The sequence below is a fragment of the Lynx canadensis genome, chromosome F1, assembly GCF_007474595.2.
Source record: "Lynx canadensis isolate LIC74 chromosome F1, mLynCan4.pri.v2, whole genome shotgun sequence".
In the NCBI taxonomy this organism is placed as follows: domain Eukaryota; kingdom Metazoa; phylum Chordata; class Mammalia; order Carnivora; family Felidae; genus Lynx; species Lynx canadensis.
This window is the reverse complement of record NC_044319.2, coordinates 61,880,992-61,893,911: the sequence shown is the minus strand read 5'-3', so window position 1 is coordinate 61,893,911 and position 12,920 is coordinate 61,880,992. Positions and strand designations below refer to the sequence as shown.

General features: G+C 46.2%; 1 protein-coding gene across 1 annotated transcript in view; it reads right to left on the bottom strand.

The window, feature by feature from the left end:
• Positions 1–12,693, bottom strand: part of RGS5 (regulator of G protein signaling 5) — a 47,947-nt gene extending 35,254 nt beyond the window's left edge. Inside the window, exon 1 of the mRNA XM_030303024.1 lies at positions 12,160–12,693. Coding sequence (XP_030158884.1) covers positions 12,160–12,203 — 44 coding nt within the window. The 5' untranslated portion in view covers positions 12,204–12,693. The remainder of the gene's footprint in view (positions 1–12,159) is intronic.
• Between the last annotated feature and the right edge of the window lie 227 nt (positions 12,694–12,920).

Below are 12,920 nucleotides of genomic sequence, written 5' to 3'. Positions count from 1 at the left end.
AGAAAGGAAACAGAGTGAAATTCTATTTCTTGAGACCTTACTCAACAGTCACATGTGTCACATCACTTAATAAAATTATGGTTCCCACAATGTAACGTGTCTTCTCCCCGTGAATTTATGTATTGGATCCAAATGCATTACCTCAAATAATCAAAACCAGTTGGTTAACATTTATCTTTGGCGAATTATTAGGAGGGTTCGTTGAGCAAAATAATAACATAACTGTGAGGAACAGGACTATTTCTTTGTCTGAGGCCCGGAATTTGATTTCACGCCATTTCTTCTCTCCTGCCGCCAACATCCTGCTAACAGCCCCTTAATCTTCTCAAGATTTCTGTTTTCAGGAACGGTCTGCTCATGGATTCCCACATTCGTTTCTATATTCATTCACTTCTCAGACTCTAATGGAGTTAACCCCAGTCTGTCGGGCACTGTACTAGAGCACAGGGGAATGTTCCACGCAATTGCTAAGAGATTGTTCCTCACCTTTCATCTGATGGAGCAGATGTGTCTATAGGATGCGGCTGTGATAAGCTGGGATAAGCTCTAGATGTGAAATTAGCACGTTGGGACTCACGTATGCAGAGTGTATTGTCTACCTTTGGGCCCAACACCTAAATTACCATGCCTCTTGTGATGTTGATAACACCTCCCTTCCAGGGTTGGGATAAGAATTAAAGTAGGTGCTGTTAAATACCCAAAAGTGGGGGAAAAAGTGGCATGAGCCACAAGGAAGATGCGAAAGTTCCGTGAGAGCTCAGAGGCTGGAGGGCCACCTTCCCCCTGAGGGAGAAACAGAGGAAGTCTCCCCAGGGGGTTGATGGTTGGTTGGGGGGTGGGGTGGATGATTTGGCTGTGACCCTGTGTGATAGGGGGTCTGTGACAGGGGGTCTGTGATAGACCCTGTGACAGTATTGCTTTGCGTTCCCAAACAGATACTCACTTTCTATGCTTCCTCCAGCTCCCCAGGGATCCTTCCCCAAGTTTACTACAGACGTCCTCGTCTTCCTAAGACGTTTTCCAAAAATTCCAAAGAAGCTTTCGAAGCGTATAGGGTGTGTTGTGGGGTCGCGATCCTGGAAACTTCTCTCCAGCGTGCTTAGGGCACTCCTTCATTTTCCTTCAGGGAGCCACGCAGTCTGCCTTGTGGTGCCCACACACCGGAACCAAAGAATGGGATGCCCCACATTGTGTGGTTGCTGGGACTGGATGGGAGTGACTAAGTTGGAGATCTGGGCTCAGGATAGACACAAGGTCCAGGAACCGAGCAGATGGTCACCAGCAAGAGGCAAAGCGGGTGCCCCTGGGCTGAGCACCCTCCTCTAGACAGAAGGCAAAGGGATCTTAGACAAATGCAACTGTCATTTCATGTATCGCAAATGCAAGTCACGGCTGATAGGAGACCGTCGGATATAAAACACAACAAGGGACAAAAGACCCGAGGAAGCGGGACCAGAGAGGGGCTAGGGCCATGCCACAGAAAGTAGATGGGAAGGACAGTGTCTTCTAAATGGTCGAGTATCTACTTAAACCCTTGAGATATGGCCTGAGAAATGTTCACTGAAGATGGCAGAACATTCTGCAATGCAACGAAAGAGGCACAGACGGAGAAGGGGAACTGGCACGGGGAGTTGTCTCGTTTAACTTTGGATGCTTCGCGGTTCCCTGTTGTAGCCCCATCCTGATACTTGGCGGCAAAGCTTTCCCAACGTGAAGGTGACTGAGAAAAATCGCGCACTAAGACAAAGCACATGCATGTCCACTAATTAAATGGTTTGACTCAACGCATCTAATGCATAACCTTGCCTAGCGCTTATGACAACCCCGTGAAGGAAGTATCGATATTATCGCCACCTTACAGATGAGAAAACTGAGTTACAGAGAAGCTTGTCCAAAATCACCCGATCAATGACAATGGTAGGAGTCAAACTCAATCTCCTTACAGCCCCTGGGCCCTTGATCACTATGCGATAAGCCTGACTTGTCCTGTTCGGTTATTCTCGCTGGCAGCTATATGCATCTGGCAAGTTGAAATGGAGAGACACATTTTTTTTTTCTTAAAGACGACAGTTTATCTGGTAGCCAAAATCTTTTGAAGGATGGTGTCTAGGGAAGAAGAAGTATTTTAAAAGTGGAGGCGTACAAAACTCATAAATTAAAGTCCATCAGATAAAACAAAGGTGAAAAGTCAAGCTGCAGACCTTGAATTAGCTCCAGCTCCAACCAGCTCTGTGATCTTGGACAAGTCGTCACAAGGTCTGGACCTGTCTTCTCATCTATAAAAGAAGGGGTTTGTCTGTGACTCTGCTCCTATTCTCAGCCTCTGATTCTGAGTTGGTGGTAATAGAGGAGAGAGAAAAACATACCACACTCCCCTCAAGGAGCAGAATCCATCAATTCTGGGCACTTGGCTTTACTGCGTGCATCTGAGCAATGAAGATTGTACAAGGCACTCATTTCTAGACGGTCATAACCATCTGTTGTCTCTGCTATTCTTGCCTTTTTCCTGCTCTTAAGCCAGTATGCATTTAATAAAACGTGTTCTATGAGTGGCCGACGAAAGTCACGTATTCCTTCCCTCCCTACCCTTCCAGCCTTTGGTACTCATTCTGGCTTAATTACGAAGGGCCCTGTGTGGCTCAGGAAGAGAGACAAAGGTTAAGCTATTCTCAGTGAATCTGGAAAATAAAAGTTAGGGGGCAATTAAAAAAAAAAATCTAAAGGCTTTCGAACCCTCGGTTGAGAATTTGGAGAAAATCCCAACTTACAGAGGTTTTCCCTTCAATACTGCCAGCTAAAGGAGGAAGTGTAAACGCTAACTATGAAGGTAGGAGACATGTTTGCTGGAAAAGGAAAAAATCCCCATCAATCTACACCCATCTCGGCGAACAGCTTTGCTTTCGATTTGTCTGTGTGGATCTCTGATTTGAACAAACAATCCGTCTCTTTGCCAAGTTGTAGAAAATATCAGAGGTGTGTGTGTGTGTGTGTGTGTGTGCACGCACAGGTGCACATGTATAAATGTGCATGTTCAAGTTGACATACGTATTTTTAGATTAGGGGGATTGGGAAACGAAGTCTAAGCTTCTGGAAGCTTGTCATTCCGAAAGCACCAGCACCAGATCTTAGACGGTGGGCTCTTTGGACAAAGTCTTCAGTGTGACCTGCACTGTTGACCTTGTCCCAAAGTGCATAGGTCATTCGGTCCCACGGTCTTGACTCAGGTATCTCTTGTTAACTGTCACTTCAAATACGTTGCCAAACACAACAAATGACTTTGTTAGTGGAACATCTTGATCCTTTCCAACCTTCCCGAATCCCCACAGACAAGGGCCTCCTCCCGAAACAGATGTTCTGCACAAGAAGATGTCAAAAAGTAGCAGCTTGACCAAAACAGCTCCACTTTGCTACCAATAATAAGCACTTACAGAGGAGAGAGCACTTTACATTTTTCAAGTATTTTACTTCATGCTGCGTCTCCTCATCTGACTTGAGTGTGGTGGTTCCAACATCGTTCTGGAAGGCAGAGTTTGAGGATCTGAGTGAGATTCTGTCCAGACGGGCTAGGTGTCGTTTGAGAAGTGTCCCAGGAAGCAGTCCAATAGGAGAGAGAAGAACGGGTAGAATATAGACCGATGGCCTTGGCCTCTTTTACTATTCAGGGAACCATTGGGATGGTCAGATGTTGACTGCCCAAAGCATTTAGAGACTGCTTGGCTGAATCCTTTCAACCCTGCACTATTTCCTTGTTGAAGGAGAAAAAAAAGAATGTCAGGCCAAGTTCTTTTATCCTGACCTGGGAACTGGATAGAATGCTTTGCAAAGAAACAGCCTGTCTGAGCTTTCCAGGAGCCCTCTGGTCAGAGCCAATAAACCCAGTCCCATGTGCATCAGCTGTGCTGATGACGCAGGCATCCTATGATTAGGTTGACTGCACCTTCAGATTTTCCAGGAAAGACCCAATTTCTAATGCCTGGGGTAGAGGCAAGCTATATGTCCTCATGGAGGCAGAAATTGCAGCCATCGTGCACTGTATGCCTGGCATGGATTCTTGGGGTCCAAAGCAGTCCCCAAGAACTGTGAGGACTCCAGGATCTACTTGGCTGGTAGATGAGAACTGGTTACAGATACAAAGGCCTAGAAATCCTGATTCAACCCTTCTCGTTCTAGCCTCAAGGATGGAAACTATTTCACTGTTAAGGCAAAGGATGAGTCTTGCTCTGGGCGGCATTTGGAAGGGCATGGGTAGGGCCACTCTTTCCACTGACTGGAGAAAAACATGACACTGTGTGAAAGCAATCGACGGAACCACACCCCCAAGGCCAGGTGGGTCTGTGACTTCATATCACATTCCCCTCCCTGACCTCCGGGAGCTTACACTCCTTAGGTTAGCTGTAAACAAAGTACCGAAATCACAGACTGTTAGAATCCATGACCTTTGAACCTACATTACCCCTGGATCTGACAAGAGACTGAAACCATCTTTTCCTTTCATGGAATTCACCAAAATAAAAGAATCACATTCCACTGCACATAAATACAGATTTCTCACAAACCGAAAGTTTATTCTGGATGTGTCACGAGTATTTTTAAGAAATATGGGGTTCTTAATTTAGTCCATTGAGATCCAAAGTGGGTGGAAGAAAACTGCACATTTTAATTGATTGCTGCTTTCAAGCTACATCCCGAAGTTACTTCCCTGGCCTTCCTGCGGGACTTGGGAGGAGATGCAAAATTAGAATAAAAGTACACTCTTTCCTCAAAATACCAGGGTGTCCAAATTAAGCACAACAAAGTGATAAAGTTGGAAGAAAGGAAGAGGGTCATGTTAATTGCCTCATCACCATTCCAAGAGGCACCTGACTCACAACTCACCCTCTGCTACTTATTAGAAGTGAAGGTTACAGCTCAGGACCCCTGTATTCCCCACCCGGTACCCTCTCCGGGAGGTGTAGAGCCTTTTGCACGTGCATCTAAAAATTCTTGTGTTCCACAAATAATTGCAAGAAAAGGAGAAGTAAAAGACAGGAAGCCTATTCCTATGACTCCTATGACTAAGGAGTGAGGTAAGGGTCTCTCAATCCATCCCAGCGTGTGGGCCTGGGGTTTATGTGTCATCCGTGCCTGGGGGGAGATTTAGGGGTATCTGTTCCGTCTTGGGGCAACTGCACGTGAGCTACTGGAGCAGCCCATGGGGGACAGGGCTCCTCACCCCGCCCCCACCCCCCGTAACTGACAAGTAAAAGAGTAGAAAAAAGATCTAGCTTCCAGGTCTTGGCATGGTGTGCTGCGCGCAGTAGGCGCTTAGTTAACGTGATCTGAGCCCGGCAGGCTCTGTGACAAGGTTTCTGCAGTCCGTGAAGGGACAGGAAGGGTGGGCGAAAGGGCGCCGGACACAAACCCGTCACGTCAACGTTGTTTGTGAACGGTGCACCCCACCTCGCCACACCTGCTCTGTCAGATCGCTTCAAAATAGGATTTCTGGGGCGCCTCGGTGGCTCAGTCGGATGACGTCGGACTTCAGCTCAGGACACGATCTCATGGTTTGTGAGTTCGAGCCCCACATCGGGCTCACTGCCTTTAGCGCGGATCCCATTTTGGATCCTCTGTCCCTCCCCTCTCTCTGCCCCTCCCCTGCTCATGCTCATGCTCTCTCTCTCTCTCAAAAATAAAACATTAATCCCCACCAGCCCCCCCAACAATTGCTAATGTCTCTCCACCAGATAAAAGCGCTGGCCTCTCAGTCTCTAGGTGCTTCTGTGAGAAGTGCTTTTACATAACTGAGCCTGGTTAATTGTAGAAAGAACACTAGATCCATGGCTAGTGCTTATCCACCTAATAATATAATTCAGTAATTGCGATACAAAAGTATGATCTTTGTTTGATCCCGATTCACACAACCCAACTGCAAAAAGACCGTTGAGGATATTTGGATGCTTACTGGATATTTACAAATATTCAAGAGTTGTTCATGTTTAAGTATGGTCCTGGTTTTTAATGTCTTTTAATGTTCTGTGGAGAGCCGGTCTGTTCTTAAAGGAGACACCTGCTGAAGGAATTGTAGATGAAATGGTAAAAATACCGTACTGACAAATTCGTCTTTACTATTAAGACAAAAAAGAGATGAGATTACGATGAGGAAGGATGAAAGTCAATAAGTTTTGTCAAAGGCCTTGGCCCATAATTGAGACTTAACTCCCGATCACCCACGAAGAGGGGAAGAAGGATGGAAGGCAATGAAGTCTTTCATAGGGGTTATAGCATCTCTCCCCAACAAGAAAAGTATCCTCATTTACAGATGAGGAAATGAAGCTCGGAGAGGTTTAGCGACTTTCTCGAGTTCACACAGCTAGGAAATAACAGAGGTAGAGTTGCGAGCGCGGTGTTCTTTTTACTCCACCTCACCACTAATGTAGAGGCAGGGAACAGACTGTGAGCTTGTGTCCTTCTCTGGGTTTACTTGACTCTGGGTTTTTTTCAGCATTCCTAAAATGTGTAATCTCAGGCAGTCAAAAACAGGCTTTCGCTGTCTTTATCCTCTGGGTGACTCAGCCTTTAAAATACAGTGCAGGCTCAATGTTATCTGAGAACTGATTGGAACTTTAAAGAAAGAGATAGGAACCTGCTATCTTCTGGCCTCCAGCCAGAGTCTGGTTCCTGTTACTAAGGATTGATTCTGACGGAACTAATTAAAGTTTAGTTCCTTTGCTTTCTGGCCAGCAGGACAGACAAAAGCCATGAACAGAGAGCTGGAGAAACATTAACCCCATCCCTAGATATCAGCTATCCCATAACAGTGGGTGGTGTTTGCGAAAGAAGGAAAAATTAGATAATTTTTAGAAATTTTTTAATGTCTGTTTACTTTTAAGAAAGAGAGACAGAGCACGAGCAGGAGAGGGGCAGAGAGACAGGGAGACACAGAATCCGAAGCAGGCTCCAGGCTCTGAGCTGTCAGCAGAGACCCCAATACGGGGCTCGAACCCACAAACTGTGAGATCATGACCTGAGCTGATGTTGGATGCTTAACCAGCTGAGCCACCCAGGTGCCCCGGAAAAATTAGATGACCTTTCAAGGATCCTTCCACACTGAAGGTTCCGGGATCCAAGCGTGTTTTGAGTTGATATCTGGTGTTTCAACATAGACCAGGCTGACCGAAAGACGAGGAAGAGGTGCCTCCTTTAGGGAAGGAAGATTTTCATCAGAAAAGCTGGTGTAGTAACTGCTCGAGAAAGAGCTGAAGTCATAGGGTGTTAGAAGCTTCACCAACAGCTGCATCTACCCTCACTAGAAACAAGAACACTCACCTCTTTAACACAGTTTTCCTATGGAAGTTGCAGAAATGCTGGAGGGAGTCTCCTCCCCACCCTCCTCCCTCTCCTACTCCTCCCCTCCCGCTCCCCACCATCCCCGCCACCCCGGAAATCCCTCTTTGTTTTGGAACATGCACACTCTGTCCCCTGGAAGCCCCTGAATATCACTGTTGTTCTTCCCGATCCCTTTGGAAGCAGAGGAAGCACCAGGCCACCCTGGGAGCAAGTCTGTCTCCACTTGGAAATTTATTCATGCGTTCTCTAGACAAAAATATTTATTAAGTACCTACTATATGCCAAGGGCAGATTGTCTTTTTTAGTAAATAAACTCTTTAGGCAAAGGGGTGGGGATATCTTTCCTCCTGAGCAGATCTCTTCAATCTTCACAGACAGGAGGGGATGGGAAATTGACAGGTCCCCAGGAGACAGTAAAAAAGGACATGCTGCACAGGAGGGTAACTGATTAGAAATTCAAAGTTCCCTCTGTGCTTGTCTCGGGAGGATAACACCAAGAGTACAAAGGAGTCCGAACAGCAGTCACGCTCCCTGGGCCCTCTCCCCTCCTTGACTTTGCCCAGGTAGGTTCCGCAGATGGCCTTGGAACACCTTCTTCCTCTGGGCTCTTCCCATATAGGCCTGGCTAACTCCTTCCTGAGACTCAGTTCATGAGCCTGGCCTAAGTATCGTTTCTGGCAACTTCCTGCAAATTTTCCCTGACCACCGAAAGCTGTTGTGGGGTTGGGGGGGAAGGGGGAGGGGAGGGCTCAGAGAGCTTTTGGTGGTCAGGGAAACTCCGTGCAGTTACTCCTTCATAGTGGATCTCAGCTAATTTCCATATGCTTTCTTGTTTCTTTCCCTAACTGGGCTGCAGTTTCCTTGACAGCAGGGTCTGGGTCCTCTGTCCTTATGCCTAAGGCAAGTATGGAGGTTTGAAAGGCAATCCAGAGAACTGATCAATACTGTGGCATCAATAAGAATCAAAACAAAGTTATTCTTAGTGATTCCCCACCCCTCAACTTTATTGAACTATTTAGTTTATTGAAATTTATGAACAATTTAGTTCATTTACTTCCTTAACATTATAGTGTTTCAATTGGAGACTGATATTGGCGATTATATCACAAGACGATGAGCTACAACAGGGTTCAAATTCATACTTATTTGCAGAAAGCATGATCCTAACGTCAACTGGAGGCTCCACCCCTATCTCTGTAGGCTTCTTTGGTGATCTCTTACTGGTTCTATGACTTGTTCAATTTCACTGCTACTGTGTTCTTTCCACGGTTGGCCCAAGGGTGTGTTCATGCCTTTGAAAAAGCTGGGTTTACTTAATCCCGCAGACCCGGGAGCCTTGGCCCACTCAGCAAGGTGTTTCCACGTGGCTTAACAACCTTAAAAGATTAGTTGATTAATGGCCCTGCTTATTAGATGCCTTTCTATTCTAAATTATCCACACCTAGACCCATATAAATCAAAGAGGAGGAAAAAATGGAATGTGTAGTAAAAATAAATATAAACGAAAAGTACCAAAATATCACCTTTGTTATTAACCCTGCACAGCTCCTGAAATTCCCACAAACTGGAGATGACCAGAAGCTTCCCTGTGAACTGTGGATTGAAAATATTTTCACCACCTTAAACAGAAATCAGGGGCGCCCAGGTGGCTCAGTTGGTCAAGCGTCTAACTTCAGCTCAGGTCATGATCTCCCGTTTCGTGAGTCTGAGCCCCGCATCGGCCTCTGTGCTGATGGCTCGGAGCCTAGTGCCTGCTTTGGATTCTGTGTCTCCCTCTCTCTCTCTGCCCCTCCTCTGCTTGCACTCAGTCTCTCAGTCTCTCTCTCAAATATAAACATTAAAAAAATAAAAAAAGAAATAAAAAAGAAATCAGATCGACAGCAGACGCTGGCAGAGGTAAGGAGTTCATGACATCTCACTAATATCCCAGGGAAAACTCTCTGTCAGAAGCCAAGTCTTCATTATTTGTTTCCTCCCCTCTTGGGTTGGTGTGAACCGTGAACGTGGTGACAGGACTAGTCAGCACTGGGGGAGAACAATTATAATAATCACACCGGCTGCTTATATTACACTAACAACTTTTTGGGAACCATCATAACACCTTTCATTTTAGAATATTTTTGTCTTCTTCCAAAGAGCCATATTTTTTTTTAAGTTTATTTATTTTGACAGAGAAAGAGAGTGGGAGCAGGGGACGGGGAGGGAGAGACAGAAACAACGTGTGCATGGCCAGCATGGAGCCTGATGCGGGGCTCAAACTCACGAACTGTGAGATCATGACCTGAGCCGAAGTCGGACGCTTAACCTACTGAGCCACCCAGGCGCCCCACTGGTCTCGGTAAATATATAAAAATACGTGAGGTCAACTTTGAGTTTTAATAAGCAGTGATCTTAAAGATCTAAAGAAAGAAAGAATAGCTTCTATCATTATGTAAAAGTTGACTCTGGTTTAATGCTTCCCTCCACGTTGAAAAAAGAAGTATGTTCTGGGATTAAATCTCCCGGTACACGAAGTAAAGTTTGCTTTCTTATGAGCAGGTGGCTTCTGCCACAGCCATGATTTCGGCACAGGGTTCGGTTCTTGATGATTTTTCATTAATTGAGTCTTTTCGGCTCCCAAATGTTTAGAGAGAAATCAATTTGATAAATTTCCCTTTAATTGCATCTCTTGCTAGCCACAGAATTCAACTGTGCTTTGAACATATTGAAACTATGTTAGAATGGAAAAGGATGTTGGAGAATGGCAAATCCAAGTCTCCTTGATTCAATCAGAAGATCGAATCCCGGGGCAGTGAAAGAACTTGCTCATGGGTGCAAATGTAGATAATGACAAGACTGAATCTGCTCCTAACTCCTTCACCGGTCCTCTTTCCACCAGAATGAATCACAACACGCTAATCTGGTTTTGGTAAACTGAATTTTATTTCCAAAGCAACTGAAAGGTGCAATTTCACTCTTCAGCAGAGCTTTGCGTTATAAACACATTAGTTTTGTATGCATGTAGGTTGTCCTAATTTCTTATGTATGAGTCTTCAGATATCTTTATCTACGCATTGAGACCTACCCACGTTCCTCTTGTAATGTGGAGAGAAATGGGGGGGGGGTGGGCATCTGGTGAAGAGGGAGGTGAGAGACAGAGAGGAGAGCAAAGATGATGGGTTTGGATGCATTCATTCAAGCAACATGCTTCCCTTAGAATAGATAGTCTCAGGCTCTTTTTTTTTTTTTTTTTTTGACATTTATTTATTTTTGAGAGAGAGAGAGAGAGACAGAGCATGAGCTGGGGCGGGTCAGAGAGAGAGAGAGACACACACAGAATCTGAAACAGGCTCCAGGCTCTGAGCTATCAGCACAGAGCCCGACACGGGGCTCGAACCCACGGACCGCAAGATCATGACCTGAGCTGAAGTCGGACGCTTAACCGCCTGAGCCACCCAGGAGCCCCAATAGTCTCAGACTCTTTCCACGAACGTGTGCTAACAGTTGCACAATGCCATTCCTCTAAAAACTCCTCTCAGCATTGTCCTTGGAAATCAGACTCTATTTGCAATGGAAATGGACCACAAAAAACAAGAATGAGTAGGACACAATTCGAAGATTCTACCACATGCCAGTGAATGAGAAGGTTCAGGCAATCCAGGAAAACATGCTTGCTCCTTGGCCACCCTCAAGTATCCCACGTGCACATTAGTTATATCCTGGAGCATAGGATGTCACTGTGCATTCAAAGATACAAAAAGGGATTCAATATTAAGGTTGATCATGAATCAGATATAAAACAGTAATAGGGGTCAGACCTGAGCTTGTAAGAGACGAGAGAAGTCATAAATAGCCCATGGAACACAACCTTCTTAGGCAAACACTGCCAGAGCCTTTAGAGATGGAGTTAGGTTGCACACAGATCACTTTATTTCCTTTAAATAATGAAGCCTCGCACCAAAGGTGATCAAATCCATGCTTAAGAAATAAGAGGAAAATACACATCCCTACTTCTGTGCGTCAGGTAGGGTTGTTGGGTTAACTTTTCTAACAAGTCCGATATTTGTTTTCTTCTATTTACTTGGCCCGGATGCTTAGGGTTCCCTCCAGAATATTGTCTACCTTAAGGATAACCAGAGAACCTCAAAGGTATTTTCCCATTTATCTAAAAAGGAAGGCTAGCTAATAAATAACCTCTGTGTCCCAACCGCCTTCTTCTCGCCAGGATTCCGGCTAATTTTATCCAGTGGGATCAAGATACACAGCACGATGAGAAATCCCCTCTTCCTCTTGGCAAACCTGCCTCTCTCTCTGTCCACGCACATTAATCAATGAAGGTTAACATTCACACAGTTCTCCTAGGTGCCAGGGAGTGGGCTGAGGGTTTAATATACAGTAATTCATTCAATCCTCATAAGCAGCCCCCGAGGTAGGTTACTGGCATCTCCGTTTCAGAGAAGGAAACTGAGATACGGAGAGTAAATAAATTGCCCGGCCCCACAAAACAGTAGGACCGGGATTCAAACACAGGCGATTCGATATTGTATTTCTTGCTCTTAACCATACACTTCTGACTCTGAGCATGCACCCTATGGACGAGGCATCTCCTTGGAGGAAATGAAGTTCGAGATCTTAAATGATGCACGAAATACCCCATGGTGCATCTATCTGTCTCCTATTGCTCAGATCTTACAAGCCTCTGTGCTGTTGGCAGAGAGGAGGCGAGCCCCAATCTGTAATCCCACACCTGTTTCCGCACAAACAACAACAGCTCTCTATCGCCTCTGGATATCCACCCCTTCGCAAAGATTCTCCGTATCTCCATCTCTTAAGCCAAAATACCTTGGTTCTCACCTTTCCAGGCACGAATGGGGCAAAGCCGCGAGTCCTTTGCACATTGTGGCAAGCGGCTCAGCGTCTCTGTTTTGAACACGAGATTCTGCACAGCAGAGCGAGTCTTTGAGAACTCCTTAACTGTCTGGGACTGCCTTTCCCTCCGAGGAATATATAGAGGCTCTTTGCCAGCCCTCTGCTGCTCCCTGGACCAATCCAGACCTCAGAGGAAATCGCTGGCTGGGGCACAGCCGTTGGAGGAGGAGGCTGGAATCCCGTCTCTGCAGCATTAGCGTCCGGCGGCTCCAGCAGGGGCCTCCCCTGTGCAGTGGTCATTCAGGTTTTAACACGTGAATGTGAGCCCACCGCGGAGCAGAGTGCCAGGGGCCACCCCAGATCTGCCCAAATCATAGCCTGTTCGGACTGCAAGGGCCCTGGAGAGCAGTTCGCCCGACTCCGCGTCACGGTGCAGAAGGCGAGACTTGGAAAAGCCCAGGGGACGCGTCCTGAGTATCTCCGTGTGCCAGGCTGCCAGGCGCTTAGCGGGATGCTAGGGGTTCAAAGAAAGGCACCCCCCTGCTCTCGAGACCCCAAAACGTCACATCAGTGCAACGTAAGCGAGCCATGGAGGAACGACCAAAATGTGCAAGCTCTCCAGGGTGGCCAGACAAGATGTGGGGGAGGGAATGAGCCTCGAGCTTAGTGACATAAGAGATAAAACACCCCACGCCGTTCTATCCGCCAGGTGTTACCCCCAAGTCCCCCTGATTCTGTAGTTGGTC